This window comes from Bos indicus, chromosome 5 (genome assembly GCF_029378745.1).
Source record: "Bos indicus isolate NIAB-ARS_2022 breed Sahiwal x Tharparkar chromosome 5, NIAB-ARS_B.indTharparkar_mat_pri_1.0, whole genome shotgun sequence".
NCBI lineage: Eukaryota > Metazoa > Chordata > Mammalia > Artiodactyla > Bovidae > Bos > Bos indicus.
In genome coordinates, this window is record NC_091764.1 from 95,340,253 (window position 1) to 95,357,426 (window position 17,174).

Genomic DNA, 17,174 nt, shown 5'->3' on the forward strand with positions numbered 1-17,174 from the left:
AAATGAAGAGAAACCATTCTGTCATTTTTGAGACTGCATTCAAGTACTGCATTTTGGACTCTTTTGTTGACTATGAGGGTCACTCCATTTCTTCTAAGGGATTCTTGCCCACAGTAGTAGATACAATGGTCATCTGATTAAATTTACCCATTCCAGTCCATTTTAGTTCACTGATTCCTAAGATGTCAGTGTTCACTCTTGCCGTCTCCTGTTTGACCACTTCCAATTTACCTTGATTCATGGACCTAACATTCCAGGTTCCTGTGCAATTTTGTTCTTTATAGCATCGGACTCTACTACCATTACCAGCCACACCCACAACTGGGCATTGTTTTTGCTTTGGCTCTGTCTCTTCATTCTTACTGGAGTTACTTCTCCACTGATTGGAGGGTTTAAACAAAACATTGTGCACACCAGAGAACCCACAGAGACTGAGCTTAGACCTGCCTTTGAGTTTTTGTCTACTGTGGAGGTATGGGTCAGCAGTGGCCTGCTGACCAGGGGCAGCAGGGGCAGGGGCTCTGGGTACAGCAGACCTGGGTATGGCATAAGACCTCTTGGAGGAGGTCGCCATTAACCTCACCATAGAGCCACCAGAACTTACACAGGACTGGGGAAACAGACTCTTGGAGGGCACAAACAAAACCTTGTGCACACCAGGACCCAGGAAAAAGGAGCAGTGACCCCACAGGAGACTGACCCAGACTTGCCCGTGAGTGTCCAGGAGTCTCCAGCAGAGGTGTGGGTTGGTGGTAGCCTGCTGCAGGGTCGGGGGCACTGAGTGCAGCAGTGCATGCATGGGGCCTTTTGAAGGAGGTTGCCATTATCTTCATTAACTCCACCATAGTTTGGCCTCAGGTCAAACAACAGGGAGGGAACACAGACCTGCCCATCAACAGAAAATTGGATTAAAGATTTACTAAGCATGGCCCCACTCATAAGAAGACGACCCAGTTTCCCCCTCAATCAGTCTCTCCCATCAGGAAGCTTCCATAAGCCTCTTATCCTAATCCATCAGAGGGCAGAGAGAATGAAAACCACAATCACAGAAAACTAATCAAAGTGATCACATGGACCACAGCCTTATCTAACTCAATGAAACTATGAGCACGGGTCATGGTGGAGAGTTCTGACAAAATGTGGTCCACTGGAGAAGGGAAAGGGAATGGCAAAACACTTCAGCATGCTTGCCTTGAGAACCCCATGAACAGTATGAAAAGGCAAAATGATAGGACACTGAAAGTTGAACTTCCCAGGTCAGTAGGTGCCCAATATGCTACTGGAGATCAGTGGACAAACAACTCCCAGAAACAATGAAGAGACATGCGAGAAAGGAGCTCAGCAGTTTGACACGGGGACAAATCAAACAGAGAGAGACACGAGACCATGGCATGAAGAAGAATGTATTGGCCCAGGATGGCTGGAGAGGAGGCTGTGATGTGGAAGATAAGGTAGTGATGAGAAAACTACAGCCCTTGGATCTTGCTGAGGAGTTTAGCCTTTATCCTTTAGAGCATCAGTCCCCAGCCTTTTTGGCAGCAGGGACTGTTTTCATGGAAGACAATTCTTCTACAGCCTGGGGTAGGGGGTGGGGATGATTTGGGTTTGGGGATGATTCAAATGCATTATATTCATTGTGCACTTTATTTCTGTTATTATTACATCAGCTGCACCTCAGATCATCAGGCATTAGATTCCAGAGGTTGGGGATCTTGCTTTAGAAAACTGGAGTCTTTGTAAAGGGAGAACACACTGAAAGAGAGAATACAGGAGGTGAATTAGGAAAATGTTGAAATAGGTCCACTGAGAGATGAACAGGTACAGAACCAAGATAACGTGTGGATCCTGGGGATCAGGGCTGGTCCTTCATTTCCCAGGTCCTCACATTCATCTAGTAATGACACCCAGGGGGAGATGCCTCACTCCACGGTGGCTCCCGCCAGTGAAATGCACACCACGTGCGTAAAACAGAATTGACTAAGGTGGAAACTTCAGTTGCTAAGAAGATACGCGTGCTACCAAGCAGTGGACCTGCCTCCACTTCTTCTTGGGAAATCCACCTGAGAAGTCAGATCACTAGGTGGTTACTTGGTTAGCACGACAATTCAAAACTGAGGACCCAGCTATCTGACTCTGAAGACTGGTCCATCCAGCTCCTAAGAGCCTGATAGTAATAGCCAGCCTCAAGAGGGAGATGCTTGTTAAAGTAGACTAGTTACCCCAGGCCTTTTCTTCTTGGGACTGCTGCTGCTGCTATGATGGGATTTGGGTTCTTTGCAATCCCATTTTTAGATTCCATGAAGAAATCTACCCTGGTATTAAATAAACTGATGATGATCTGTCTGTAGTTTGTGGGGCTTTATGTTTTATTTTTCCCCCAGAGGCAGAAAATACAGAGTTAAATTCAGAGTGTCTACCATATACTTGATGTATCTTTTATTTATTTTCTTTTGTTTGACTTTCATAACGTGTTTCCAAGGGCTTCCCAGGTGGCACAGTGGTAAAGGATCTGCCTGCCAATGCTGGAGCACAGGAGAGTTGGGTTCGATCCCTGGGTCGGGAAGATCCCCTGGAGAAGGGAATGGCAACCCACTCCAGTATCCTTGCCTGGAGATCCCACGGAGAGAGGAGCCTGGCAGGCTACAGCCCATGAGGTCACAAAGAGTTGGACATGACTGTGCAACTGAGCACACACACATAACATATTTCCAGATAAGTAGTATTGTTACCGGAGAAGGCAATAGCAACCCACTCCAGAACTCTTGCCTGGAAAATCTCATGGATGGAGGAGCCTGGTAGGCTGCAGTCCATGGGGTCGCAAAGAGTCAGTCGGACACGACTGAACAACTTCACTTTCACTTTTCACTTTCATGCATTGGAGAAGGAAATGGCAACCCACTCCAGTGTTCTTGCCTGGAGAATCCCAGGGACGGGGGAGCCTGGTGGGCTGCCGTCTGTGGGGTTGCACAGAGTCGGACACGACTGAAGCGACTTAGCAGCAGCAGCAGCAGCAGTATTGTTACTATCTTACTGAAAGGGAAGAAAAGCTGAGGAAGAAACATATGATTTTCCCAAATAAGTGATATCGTACAGCCATTTTTTAAAAAGCCCCACAAACCTAGTATTTAGAAGCCACAGTGATGTATCGATAGAAGTCCTGGGTGCTTTTAGTCAGAAGGAAGGCATTCAACCTCTCTGAACCTCTGTTTCTTCCTTTAGAAGGAAGAATGGTAATATTTATACATCAGCAGGTGGTTTTGATACTATATTGCTGGCCAAAAAGTTCGTTCGGATATTTCTATACACTGTGATGGGAAAACCTGAAGAAACTTTTTGGCCAACCCGATACAAGATACTCTTTTAAATGCTTTTTTAACCATAAAGCTTTATGAAAATGTAAACAGCAACCATTTTTATTATTCATTTGAGCTATTCACGTAGAGAACTGTAATAGTTAATGTTCATCTACTGTTTACAAAGTACCAGACCCTGTCGTAAGCTCTGCCATCCACGTGAACTCACTTAATGCTCACAGCAGCGATCCTTGTGAGGTTAGACATCATTGTTCACATTTTACAGATGAAGACGTGAGCCACAGAGGGGTTAAGTAACTTCTGTAAGGTCACATACCAGGCAGTCTAACTCCCCAGTCTCAATTACCTAGATATACTGCAATAGTAAATGTGATTTTTAGCCTGTACTTTCAATGTTGTCTTTGTCTGCCTTCACCCTGATGCTGGCTCCATGCCCCAGAATCAGTGAGGTTGAATGTTTTGTCATTTGTTTTGTCCTAATAACTTCACCTCGAGCAGCGGATCCTATAAAATAGTACAGAGAAAGGAAGGCAGACAAGGGCCAAGAGAAGATGCGAGTGGCAGTTAAACCCTGAATGGTGAAGGTGGTCCTACATTGGCTGACAGTCCTGCAGCAATACCTGAGGCTACTGTAATCTGAGATGTTCCTGAAATGGTGATTTTATTAAAGTTGTGTCACATTTGATGCCTAGTGACGAAGGGCTGGCACTGTGAAGCTTCGAATGAAGCTGAGCCTTATCAATGTTTAGGGTCAGAGGAGTTACAAGTCTACTGGAATCTTAAGATCATCTCCAATCCCTTCACAATATAACTTTTCCTTTCCCTCTTCCTACTTAAAAAAAAAAGAGGGGGCAGAAATGAGGTTAACTGACAAAGGCCTAATTATTCAACTCTGAGCCTAGAAGTCAGGTTTTCTTCTGCTTAATAGATTGCCTTAAGACTCTGGGGTGAAAAACCAAAAAATTCTGATGCTCTTCTCCCCCTAATGGAATAATCTAGACTATACTGGTTCTGTAAATTTCTGAGGATCTGTGTGATTACCAGGGTTCACAGCCATTATTTGTGTAATATTACTTTGTAATTACACAGCTGTGCTGATGTTCAAAAGAAAGTACCATTCATGACACTTTGTTTCCTCTCTCTTTTGTCTTCTGTCAATCCCACCCTTCTCTCTCTTCCATTCCAAATCAGGATATTGGCCCTCCTACAACATTCCTTTCCATGAAAAAGTTTACAACTGGAGTGGCTATCCAATACTGGTCAAGAAGCTGGGTTTGGACTACTCTTATGATCTGGCTTCCCGAGCTAAAATCTTCCGGCGTGACCAAGGAAAAGTGACTGATATGGAATCCATGAAATATATCATGCGATACAACAGTACGTAGCACATGTCTCAGGAATCATTCTTCAAAACTCCTTTTCTTCCCCATGGATAAAGAATCCATGTAAGGTTATCACCTCTGTACTAGAAGGCAGTCTAAGAAGTTATTGAATTATCTAGTATTCAGTTGATACTATGCATATTATATATTCAACAAACAGAATTTTGTCCTTCTTTATAAAGATAGGGAAGAAGATTCTATAGATTTAATTGAAAAAAGTCTTATGTAAAACACAAAACAAATAACCCATACGGGGTAAAACCCATACGGGGTATACGGGGTAACTTTTTTTTCTTTTTTACCGTACCATCCCACACACAGATTTCCTTCCAAGGACAAAAGCAGTTACTAAAATAAAAATTACCCATAAACCCTTTGTTTTTGATGAACAATATCAAAGTCAGATTCGTATTTGTTTTGTTCAAAAAAACTGGACACACACTTGTGCTGTTATTTCTCTTCTGTCCAGTCATCACTGTGAAGGTTTGTGAGTGCAGGTTGAGCCTGGAGTAGGGGCTCGAGGTTGCCTCCCCCCTGTACAAGTCACAGGGGCCTTCCATATGTGGGAACAGACTGAGCAGAGGAGGCCTCTGGGGTGTATGCTCTGGACACCTAGGCTTGAATAGGGCCACACAGCTTACTGTGGAAAAAATGCATCTCAGAATGGCCAGCACTCATTCTGTCCCATCCCTGTTCCCTAGATTACAAGCAGGACCCTTATAGCAAGGGTGATCCCTGCAACACCATCTGTTGCCGTGAGGACCTAAACTCACACAGTCCGAGTCCTGGAGGTTGCTATGACACCAAGGTAATGTGCTGTTGGGTTCTGTCTGCTTTATTTTTGCTGTGCTGGGTCTTTGCTGTTTGGGGTTTTTTCTGCTTATGGTGAGCAGAGGCTACTCTCCAGTTGCAGTGCCTGGGCTTCTCACTGCAGTGGCTTCACGGGCTTCAATAGTTGCAGTTCCCAGGCTCTAGAGCACAGGCTCTGTTGTGGCCCATGGGCTTAGGTGCTTGACAGCAAGTGGGATCTTCCTGAACCAGAGATTGAACCCGTTCTCCCACATTGGCAGGTGGACTCCTTCCCACTGAGCCACCAGGGAAGTCCCACCCTATTGGTTTTCCAGTGCCTAGGCCTATTCAAAGGCAGAGCTGCAGAGATTTTTGTGGCATAAATCACAATAACGTCTCTTATTGTGCCTGTGCTCTGTTGCTAAGTTGTGTCTGACTCTGCAACCCCATGGACTGTAGCGTGCCAGGCTCCTCTGTCCATGGAACTTCCCAGACAATACCGGAATGGGTTGACATTTCCTTCTCAAGGGGATCTTCCTGACTCCGGGAATGACCAGTGTCTCCTGCACAGGCAGGAGGATTCTTTACTGCTGAGCCACGTGGGAAGCCCAATGTCTCTTAAACATGAACTCAATTACAGAATCAGCTTTTTCAGGTTATAGTGGTAGGTCCCTTGCACTAACTTCCAGTCCCTGCTCTGTCACTTCATCACATCATCTCACAGTGCTTCTGAAAAATGGAAAGAAGAGTACTTGCTTCCTAGGGTTGTTGTGAAGAATGAACAATTTAATATCTATAAAATGTTTACAACAGTACTTAGCATGTTATTTGTAAATGTGCATAACCATAATGATGATGATGATGATGATGATGATGGTCATAGTGTTGCTGTCTTAAGTTTTCCCAGACTGGCCCAAAGTCCAAAGAACATATTGAGAGCACAGTGATGTCACTTTAAACGGAAATTGAATCGAGCTGAAGGAATAAGTATTGGGCCAGATGCTCAAGCACTAAAGGGTTTTCACTACACTACAATTGTTAAGTGCTGTAATGTGTCTCACAATATAGGTAATAAGTTTACAGTGGGGTTGAAGCCCACTCATATAGGCTTGTGAGAACCAGTTGTTTAAAACGTCAACACCAGTTTGATAGCCTGAAATGGTGGGATATTTACATCATGGAAATCAGCAAACACTACAAATTGGGGTCTTTTTTCCTAAGAGAGCTAACTGTTAACAACTTATTGGCACAGGACTGCATCTGGAGTGTCCAAGATTATACATTAACTATCTAGTGGGTGGAAAAGAATCATTCTACCACATCTTTTTGTACTTTTGGGCGTGGGCATGTGTCTATTCATTTGCATCTATGGTCCTAAATTCTGAAGAAATCTATTAGATTTAAGAGTTAACTGTTCTATCTGAAGCTCTGAAAACTATTAAAAATGCCAACCCCCTGACACATTATTTTTTCTGTCAGCCTAATAACTAAACAGAAGAGGGTTTAGAATGGTTTGAGCCAAGCTTTAGTCTTTAATGACCAAGATTTTGTGTAATGTACAAAAAATTTAGTGGATGTAGTGAGCCTGGCACACATGAAGCCCCAGTGAATGCTTTTGTATTTATTTCTTTTTAATGATATTTGCAAACATTCAGTAAAGTGTGTAAAAAGTGTTATATCCATTCCAGAGTACACAAAGAGAATTACTTGAACTGGGGAGAAACCAAGCCAAGCTTTCATCTGCCAAATTTTACCTTTTTGAGGAGACAAGAGCCTGCCAATTTTTCATCAAAAAAGGTTCTGTTGAAGCACATATTTTAAAAATATCACTTCTCTTGAGCCATTTTGAATGAGGAAAATCTGAAGTTATGAGACATTTTCTGCTTTCCTCTCTAAGCTTACGTTCTGCTGTGATCCAATGTTCAATCAAGTGTTTTTAAGAACCATGGACCTTATTTTTTGATATCAAGTTCCATCTACTTTAATACTCTTGTTACTGCCCTGATTAATAACAACTTTTACTGAGGAATTAATACATTCTAGGTACTGCTTCAAGTATTTACTCTCATTAATCCTCATGACAACTCTTCTATGAAGTAGGGTTATTAGTCTAATTTTACAAATAAGAAAACTGAGTCAAAATAAATTTTGGAGGTTGAATTCTAAATATGAGTAATCTGACTCCAGATCTCACACTTTGGGCTGTTAGTTTAATACTCTTCTACGAGTCAATGCAGGGCTTCCCAGGTGGCACAGTGGTAAAGAATCCACCTGCCAAGCAGGAGACATGGGTTCAATCCTTGGGTTGGGAAGACCCCCCCTGAACAAGGAAATGGCAACTCACTCCAGTATTCTTGCCTGGGAAATCCTATGGACAGAGGAGCCTGGCAGGTCATGACTTAGTGACTGAACAACTAGTCAATTCACATTTGGATGCCAAATGGATACACAAGAGCATATTGTGGAAGCTTGCAGGATTTTATTTTAAGGGGAGCTAATATTGTGACTTTGGACAAAGAGCAGGGACCCCATCCAAAGGGGCTTAGTCGTGTTTTTTCCCAATGGTTTTCTAAAACATCCCCCTCCTCTCTCTGCAGGTGGCAGACATCTACCTGGCATCCAAGTACAAAGCCTATGCCATCAGTGGGCCCACCGTACAAGGTGGCCTCCCTGTTTTCCACTGGAGCCGTTTTAACAAAACTCTCCACGAGGGCATGCCAGAGGCCTACAACTTTGATTTTATTACCATGAAACCTATTTTGTAACTTGACATAAAATGGAGGGAGATAAGGGAATAGAAGGCTGCAAGGAAGATACCAAAGGCACTATTTTAGCTGTTTTTCCATTCAGAATTAGTTTTAATGAAATATATTCAATTCAGTCTATCACTTTCATTTTCTGCTGCTGATTTTGTCATTTTTAAAACAAGCGCCTACAATTGGGTGGGGCACCATACAAGAAACATATGATAAGTAAACAATGCCATTTCAGCACACAAGCTTATACACCAGAAAGTATGTAGAAACTGCTCCCTTGCCCCGAGATCCACTGTCTCCATGTATGCCTGGCTGCACAGGCCGCACCTCCCACTTCCCCTGGGCAGCTATGCCATGTGACAGAGTCCTTGGGGGGACTCCGAGTTGAGTGCTGCTCCCAGGCCCCGGCTCCTCAGACCCTGACTCCCTCATGCTCTTTCCCTTTCTCCTTGCTGGATGGTTTTCATGACAAAGCCCTAAGGGATGGTGGAACCTCCAAGAGAAATGCAGTTAGTACGTTTTTGTTTTTTTCTGGTCATTAACAAGCAACAGTCGAAGTCTTTCTCTGGTGTACATACACAATACAGCAGACTTTAATGTTGTTACCTATTAGTTAAAAACAGTTTATCTAACCTAGCAGCAGCTCTGCCTAACAACATTTCTTTCAAAGCTGGAGGATTATATGTTGTTTGAGGGCCACAGTGTTGTCAAATTAAGTAAACCATACTGAACGGTCTAACAGTGACTCTTAACAAGGTGAGAGACTCACAAAAGAAAACAATACTCATAAGGTCTGAGGATAACAGAATGAATCAGAGTACTCAGAATGTTAAAAACCCAGTAGTTTATTTCAAAGTATAAATTTCAGGCTTGCTGGACAAAATCCCACTACAGTTAACACTTATACAGACACCACTCTACTGTACATTTAAAAAAGAAGAAAAAAAAAACAAAACAAACCCACAAAAACCTTCAAAACCTAATAAAAATAGGGCAACTTGCTACAGCCCAGTTTCTATTAGACATCGGAAGGTCTTACATTGTCATTATTTACACTTTCAACTGTAATAAAGAAATATTAGGATGCAAGTTTCCTACAAAGGAATTATTTTTATACTTAATTTTGAAATGGCTGATAAAATTCTAAAGCCAGGATTCCCCAAATGATGTTTGATTGCCCAGTTGCCTTATTTACAAAAAAAAAAAAAAAAAATTTTAAGGTAGCAATTAAATATAAAGGGTGGGTATTTGACTCTACAAGTAAAAAAAAAGAATGACAAACTTAGCATGATGAAACTGAAGATGAGAAGACAAAACACGTGTTTGTATCGTTCTATTCCTCCCCACTGGCTGGCTCAAGGGAAGTAAGTTTTTGGAATTGGATAAACCTGCCACACTAATGAAACACTTTACAGGAATTGTTCTAACCTTTTTTGTTTGTCCCAAAGTTTTCAGAAAGGGGAGGGGCCATCATTTACCCAGTAGAGAATAAGGCAGGCACAATTATACATTGGTTTTAAATAGAGTTATTTGCAATAATCTAATACTGGGACATGGTCTTTCTGGAAATCAGAATAAAACAGGCCAATGACTGGTCAATGATCAAGTTAAAATAATGAATAAATCACAGGATATTGAAATAGCCCAACAAAGAAAGTCTAGGAGAACACTTGGAAGTCTTTGCGGTAATGTGCTGTGCCAACATTACAGTGTATACAAATGAGAGAGGAGGATAACGCAGGTATTATTCTGTTAATCTTGTACAGTACTGGAAAATTTGTGGAACAAGATAAATGCATATCATGCAATATTAACACCTTGCTGCATGAACAATAATTTGGAAAATACAAGCAAAAGAGCAAACAAACAAAAAAACCACGTTAACACTTATTGGCTACAGGAAGAGAATTGTATGGTGCAGCCTGCCTAGGGAGTTCTGCTGACAGGTGGTCCTAAGCTCCTTGTTTGAGGTCATTTTATTCAATCAAACTTTTCATTTCTTATCTGGCAATGGGGGTTGGGACAGTGGGGAACACATGTCTGTGAGGCAAATGGCATCCCAACAAACATTCACTTTTCAAGGAAGCAAGCTCTGCTCTTCACTTCTCTCGTCAACTTCCACTTTGTTAAATAGCACACAGTATTCTGCATGTTTTAAAAAGTGAGTCCAGAGAAATAGAGGGATATAGTTACCTCATAAAGTTACCTGTTACCAACAGATGTCTTTGTATGTACTTTATAAATGTACTGGCAAGACTATAATTTTAAAATGTGAGGCTTGCTCACACTTAAAATTGGGTGAAAATTACTCTGACAAAGTACAAAGTAGACAGTAACAAACATCACCATTACCTTTAAACATCATATAAACATCCTCTATTTCAGGTTGAAGTATCAGAAGTTTCCAGGATTTCCAATAAGGCAATACTTACACAAGTATTGTCAGACTAAAAAGGTAGCAAACTCGCATTCCCAAAGTGGGATTATTAAGCTTATTTGTAATACTCTGTGAAAAGATACTGTGAAATTAAAAAAGGTACCATGAAGTGTGATTGCTATTAAAAATTATGTGACCAGTAGCTATTTCTAGTTGAGTCCTCCATTCTCTGTCTCTAAAGAAACAACCAAACAGAAAGCTCTCTTCAACATTATAAAACCTGCCTGAAATAAAAACCTAGAGTTCAAGTCTAGCACCCATTGGTAACTCCAATATAGTTGTTGCCTATAAATTCTGTGGCAGGCTAATTGAAAGAAACCATCTTATAATATCTTTTCCCTCAAATAATTACAATCTCTCTTTGTACCTTCCCTCCACTACATGGAATAAAAAGTTTTATTTTACTGTAGTAAATCTATTTTTTAGGGTTACTATTTATTTCTTTTTTCTCTGACAGAAATCACACAGTATAGGTCAAAATAATATTTTCATTCTACTGGGCTTTCTTCACCTGATTATATAATGCTATGAAAGCTTTTTCTTTAAAAAAAAAAAAAAGGATTAGTAAACATAAAGTACTCACCAAGGGAAGCTTTCTAGGCTAGGTAAGCAAATTATCATATGACCATAAAACCGGTCAATAAAGAACAATTTTGAACATGGGCTTTCTATTCTGTCAACTGAAATGCTCTTCAACACATAATCAACACTGCAACCACTGCAGGTAAAAACATATGTACATGCAGATATAAGACAGGTGCTCACATACATCTAGAAGATCATCAATTTCTCCCTTTAAAAATTTTCATTGGCATGACATTGGCAATTTCTTTACCATCATCATTAGACCCACAATGAGTAATGCCTACATAGTTGGTTGGCAAATATGACTCATGGAAATTTTAATTCTCATTGTGGCCTATTTTCTGAAAGCAAAAGGAAGATTTTGGAGCATTTACTTTTGGCAATCTGTAGGCTTTCTTCCACATCAATCAAACTTCACATCCAACCTGACAGTACAGTGACCAGTAAAAGTCTCTAAAGAGAGTTTCTTTACAAGTAGAATGTTTCCTATTATAAGCCATTGAAGTCGCAAACCAAGAAGCATTAATATGGAAATGACAGTTCCCTCTTATAAGTCCAGAATACATTAATGACTTAACTCATTTAAGAAGGCAGGAATATGATTTCAAATATGATATGGAAGATGGCTTGAAAATGTATTCCACAAACTCCACAAATTCCTTTCCAAGTATCGCCAACCCCTCTTATCCCCCAAATTACGCCATCTCTCCTGTCTTGAGCTACCTACACTCCAACACGTACCTGATACCAGTATAACTGGCACTCAAATAGAAAATCCATAATCAAAGTTTGATTAAAACTTTGAAGAGGAACAGAGATGCACAGAAGTTGTAAAGTCATTCTTACATAAATGACCCCAAAGGATATACTTTAAACCTTATCCAAAGCTGACATGTGTTGAATCAGATAAAATTTAGCACCATCAAAAGAAAAGATTAATAATATAGGAAGAATGATATGAGGATAAAGAAGAAATGGAGCTTTCCCTTTGATAGTTTAGCTTACTGTATTTTGTGAATTTTACTATTTACTTTCTTTGAAAGAATACTATGGGTGATAAGGTGAACCAGAATTGTTTTCATAATCTCTAAGACAGTGTGCAACATAGATACTAAAATATGTTTGAAGGGAAATTGGCTCATATAAATGTGGTCTTCTTTTGGTTCATTTTACAGAGTTAAATAGTGACCAGAAATAAAGAGCATTAATTTTCTTGGAAGAAAAGAGAAAGTTAAATGTAATGATGTCACTGATCAGACTACATATAAAAGCCTTGGTTTATAATTTACTTGAGGGAAATGTGCTACATTTGGTGGAGAAAAAGGAGAAATGAGGATGAAAGGTTGACAGAGAAGAGTAAACCACAATGGAAAAACGGCCCTGTTTACTTTTGCAGTTAATCTTTAAGGCACAAAAATAAATGGAAAAAATCTCAGATTAGAAAAGGGAGGGCCCACTGCAATTCTTTTTCATTGAATTGACAACCCAGAAAAGACAAAAGAAAACATGAAAAGATCTTTTCCTGTGTTCAGATTAACCTTTTTAAACTATTTGACCATTTTGCTTTTTACTTTTTCTTTGGGTTCCATTTAGAGTCAGTTTAAATCATCTATCTATAAACCTACAAATCACGTAGAAGCAGAATCATGCCAGATACATACCTCAAATCCTTTGATCTACTTGCTTCACACTGGAAGAGAGGTAAATTTGAGAATGAAAATGGGAGATTCCACTGTAATAAACATATAAATACAGAAAAGCACACACCACACATATACTCCAGCCTCAAAACTAAAGCAAGGTGCACATTTGTATTTCAAAACCTTGAAGCCTGAATTGTTCAGGAAAAGATTCTGCTTTATGGGCTGAGTTTATTCTGATTATAAACAAATGTAGTGTATATACACATCGGTCCAAGAAATCTTGCACAATGTGCATTTTACAATGGGTATCATGCACAAGATTAAAACAAGACCAAAAAGTAGAACTTCTGAAAGAGGAAGAGGGAAAGGCTCCAAGGTTTAACTGCTCTGCGAAGAAGAGATCACATCTGTTGACTGAGGATCACAGAAAGGTCCAAAACGCCCATAAATATCCTTGGCTCGTACTGCAAAGTAGTATTTGCTGCCAGACACGAACTGGGTGAGAGTGCATGCCATGGGCAAGGGAAGTGCCTTGACTTCGCCAATCTTCTTCCACTGTGAGGGTACAGTGGCACTGGGTTCCTCGTGGTAAGCGTACAGGTGGTAGCTGTCAACAGTGGCGCAGCTTCTGTCCACCTCCAGAACACTCCAGGACAGTACAATGCCATTTTGACTCTGAACTCGTGCTAACTTCAAGTGAGGCTTCTGAGGCAGAGACGTGCTGGCAGCTTCAGGGGGCAGACGCTGTGGTTGTGGGGCTTCTGGTAAGGGTGCCGGGTGCACAGGGCGTGGGGGCTCCTAACAAAAAAAGAGTCATGTTGATGGATAATGATTGGAGAAAGGACTGTTTGTTAATGCGAGAACTGTAACATCCTAGAAATCACTTACTTTTAGAGAGTCTTCATTTTACATCAAGAATACTGGGAAATAGCAAATATCACACATCTGGCAAGTTCTCCCTGATGATTTGAAATCAGTTCATGACCCAGAAGATGAGTGTTGAGATTATTCCCTCTGTGCTTTTTGGGTCTGAGATACTGAGTTTTCCTTAGGAGACAAAAGCCCTGGCTGATGGAACATCATCTTGACAGAAACTGAAATAATCATCTACTTCTGATAAAATAATTAATGATTTAATGGTCTATACCACAGACCCTTGTTTTAATATAACATATTTTTTAATAACATATGTTGGCAGTCTATCAATCATCTAAAATTTGAGTATCAACTCTACTTTCATTTTCAGACTGTTTCTCCATAAAAAGACTAGCATATTCTTATAAGTTAAGTACATATAACACTGACTGTGTATTATGTTCTTGGTCAGTCTGCATGTAAAAGGTGACATTTATACCAGACTGTGAAAGAGAGAATTTAGAAATGTAGAAATAGTTGTGAATCTTTCTGCTAATTAGGTAAAAGCATGAACAAGGGCATGGGGATAGGCAAATGAGGGGATTTATGGGCAAAAACACGGAGAACATGAAGAAGAACACACAAATTTGGAAAGGTAAGTTAAGGCCAGATAATGGAAAAGCATGAATACTAAGCTTACAAACTGACTTAATGCTGGACATTATTATCATCTGGGTTTTAAGATTACAATGATAACAGTTTTTTCAAAAAGATTTAAGTAAGAGCCAGGAAACAGAGATATAAGTGGTCTTTTTTTCCCCCAAAGTCAAACATTATTGCTCAATGACTTTAGTTTGGAAGTCATGAAAAAAATAAGATTTCCTTAACTGAAATTCATTTAACAAAATTATGTTTTAATATGTATTTCATTAAATGGATAATTTGCATATACTAAATAGTGAATTCTGTGAAGATCTGTTATCTTCTAAATCTCCATGCCTTTTCAAAGTTCAGTGCTAGTAATGTGCACGTAGTAACAACTCAAAAAAGGATCTGCCAAATAATCTCAAGGAATGAAAATATGCTGAAATTCATGTGTGAAGTGGAAAAAAATTCATATACACATCTAGAGAAAAGCATAATCCACAGTTTAAAAGCTAAAATAGATACAAAGTTAGAGGGGAAAAAAAAGCAAATGCAAATACATTAAACATGGAAAGCTGAAGAAAAACAGATTTGAATACTGGCCACCTTACTGTATTACTTCTCTCAAATTAAGTAAATAACATTAAATAAACATACAACTAGTAAGATCTATGAGAAGGCTGAAGTCATGAACTTGACTGGAGAGAGTAGGAATTTAAGGAGTGTGATAATAGCTTACAACCTATAACAGCCCTTTCTAATTCTTAAAATTCGAGGCTACCAAATCCTCTCATATCTTAAAACAGTTAAGTCAACTGAGTTACTGTTTAGTTTCTGCCACTGCAATGGAGGTTTCTATTGAAGTTTTAGAGATAATATATCAGGGATTTGCTTCAAAATATTCCAGTGCATACACAGGTTTTAGGAGTTTGGGGGTGGCAATACAGAAGAAAGAAAACTGGCTATGACTGCTGAAGACTGATGACTACTGAAGACAGGTGATGGGTATGTGGGGATTGCAACACTAGTCTTTCTACTTTTATATATATTTTTGAAAATTCCCAGTTAAAAATATTAAAATTAAATTAAAAGAATGTTTCTTCTATGAGATACTGCTGCTGCTGCTGCTAAGTCGCTTCAGTCATGTCCAACTCTGTGCGATTGCATGGACTGCAGCCTACCAGGCTCCTCCGTCCACGGGATTTTCTAGGCAAGAGTACTGGAGTGGGTTGCCATTGCCTTCTCTGATGAGATAAGTGTATTTATTGTAAGACAATTCATATGGAATCATGTGTTAAAAAAAGCTCTGATGGATCATCACATTTGCAAAACTGTGGCATAAATAAGAGATTTTTACTATATATTTCTCAAAGGAATATGGGATGAAGTAAGTTATTTGTAGTTGCAAACAACAGTAATGAGATATTTGCCACAGATCCTATAAGGCTAGATCTGAAGCACTGTGACAACATGCTGGAGGTGCTGGGACCAGAAAAATTTGAGTTTTAAAATGGCTCTGCCTCTGACACTAGTTTGGTAATGACACTGAGTAATCACTTAATGATCTCTAAGACACAGTAGCCTCTTCTATCAAATGGACAATATTGATTCTCAAGGGCTTCCCTGGTGGCTCAGACGGGAAAGACTCCACCTGCAATGCAAGAGACCTGGGTTTGATCCCTGGGTTGGGAAGATCCCCTGGAGGAGGACATGGCAACCCACTCCAGTATTCTTGCCTGGAGAACCCCATGGACATAGGAACCTGGTGGGCTACAGTCTATGGGGTCACAAAGAGTCAGTCACAACTGAGCGACTAAGCACACAGCAAGGTTGGGAGGAGTAAATAAAATAATACAAGTAAAATAGTAGAGTGCCTCGTATATGTGAAGTGCTCCATTAACGTGACTTTTTTTCACTGCAGTGGGACAGTAAAATAACAGCTGCTAAGAGCACAGGCTCTGGAACTGAAATGTAATGGGTTTTATGAGGTATGACCTGGGGCTGGTTATTCAACCACTCTGTACATTAGCTGCCATACCAATAATAAAGGATAAAAAAAGAAAGCTAGAGTTCTGAAGAATTTCTGTGTAAGGACCACATAAATTAACAGTGCCTTGTGCATAGAAAGCACTTCACAAACTAAGCCATTATTATGTATATTTTAAAAAGGATGCATTGCTTGGTAAAAAGTGGTATCAGCCTCAATCTCCTACCACCATTAGAGCCAGCATTTCCATTCACACACTCTATCATACCAAATACTATTACAGTCAGGTCACAGGATAATGTGACATTGATTTGGAGACTAAAACTAAGGAGAAATCTTTGGTTTTCTCTATTATTTCTTAACCAATGAGTTCCCAATACCACTAGATGATTAAAAGTAGTAACTGATAAGTCAGAAAAAGACAAATTTATATGATATCACTTATATGTGGAATCCAAAAAACACAAATGGTCTTCTTTACAGAACAGAAACAGGCTCACAGACACAGAAAATAGTTATGGTTACCAAAGGAGAGGGGAAGGGATAAATTAGGAGTATGGGATTACCAGATATACATTACTATGTATAAAATAGGTTAACAACAAGGATTTACTCTATAGCACAGGCAACTCCATTCAGTATCTTATAATAAACTATAATGGAAAAGAATCTGAAGCTGTACACCTGAAACTACCACAATACTGTAAATCAACTACAGTTAAATTAAAAAAAAATTTTTAATTAAAAGTTTAAAACCAATAAAACGATAGCAATGTAACAG

At 39.8% G+C, this 17,174-nt stretch overlaps 2 protein-coding genes across 12 annotated transcripts in view; one reads left to right on the forward strand and one right to left on the reverse strand.

Annotated features, from left to right (window-relative positions):
• The window catches only part of PLBD1 (phospholipase B domain containing 1), an 89,193-nt gene extending 80,814 nt beyond the window's left edge, over positions 1–8,379 (forward strand). For 2 of the 4 annotated variants that reach the window (XM_070790047.1, XM_070790045.1), the window contains 4 exons: positions 4,506–4,691; positions 5,398–5,504; positions 7,174–7,282; positions 8,083–8,379. In XM_070790047.1, the coding sequence (XP_070646148.1) occupies positions 4,506–4,691; positions 5,398–5,504; positions 7,174–7,282; positions 8,083–8,180 (500 nt within the window). In that variant the 3' untranslated portion in view covers positions 8,181–8,379. The remainder of the gene's footprint in view (positions 1–4,505; positions 4,692–5,397; positions 5,505–7,173; positions 7,283–8,082) is intronic. The other 2 variants (XM_070790048.1, XM_070790046.1) reach the window with 1 other exon arrangement.
• Positions 8,380–9,068: 689 nt separating this feature from the next.
• Positions 9,069–17,174, reverse strand: part of ATF7IP (activating transcription factor 7 interacting protein) — a 115,131-nt gene continuing 107,025 nt past the window's right edge. For 6 of the 8 annotated variants that reach the window (XM_070790044.1, XM_070790039.1, XM_070790042.1 and 3 more), the window contains one exon: positions 9,069–13,704. In XM_070790044.1, the coding sequence (XP_070646145.1) occupies positions 13,285–13,704 (420 nt within the window). In that variant the 3' untranslated portion in view covers positions 9,069–13,284. Of the gene's footprint in view, positions 13,705–13,794; positions 13,954–17,174 lie in introns of all 8 variants that reach the window. The other 2 variants (XR_011566727.1, XR_011566726.1) reach the window with 1 other exon arrangement.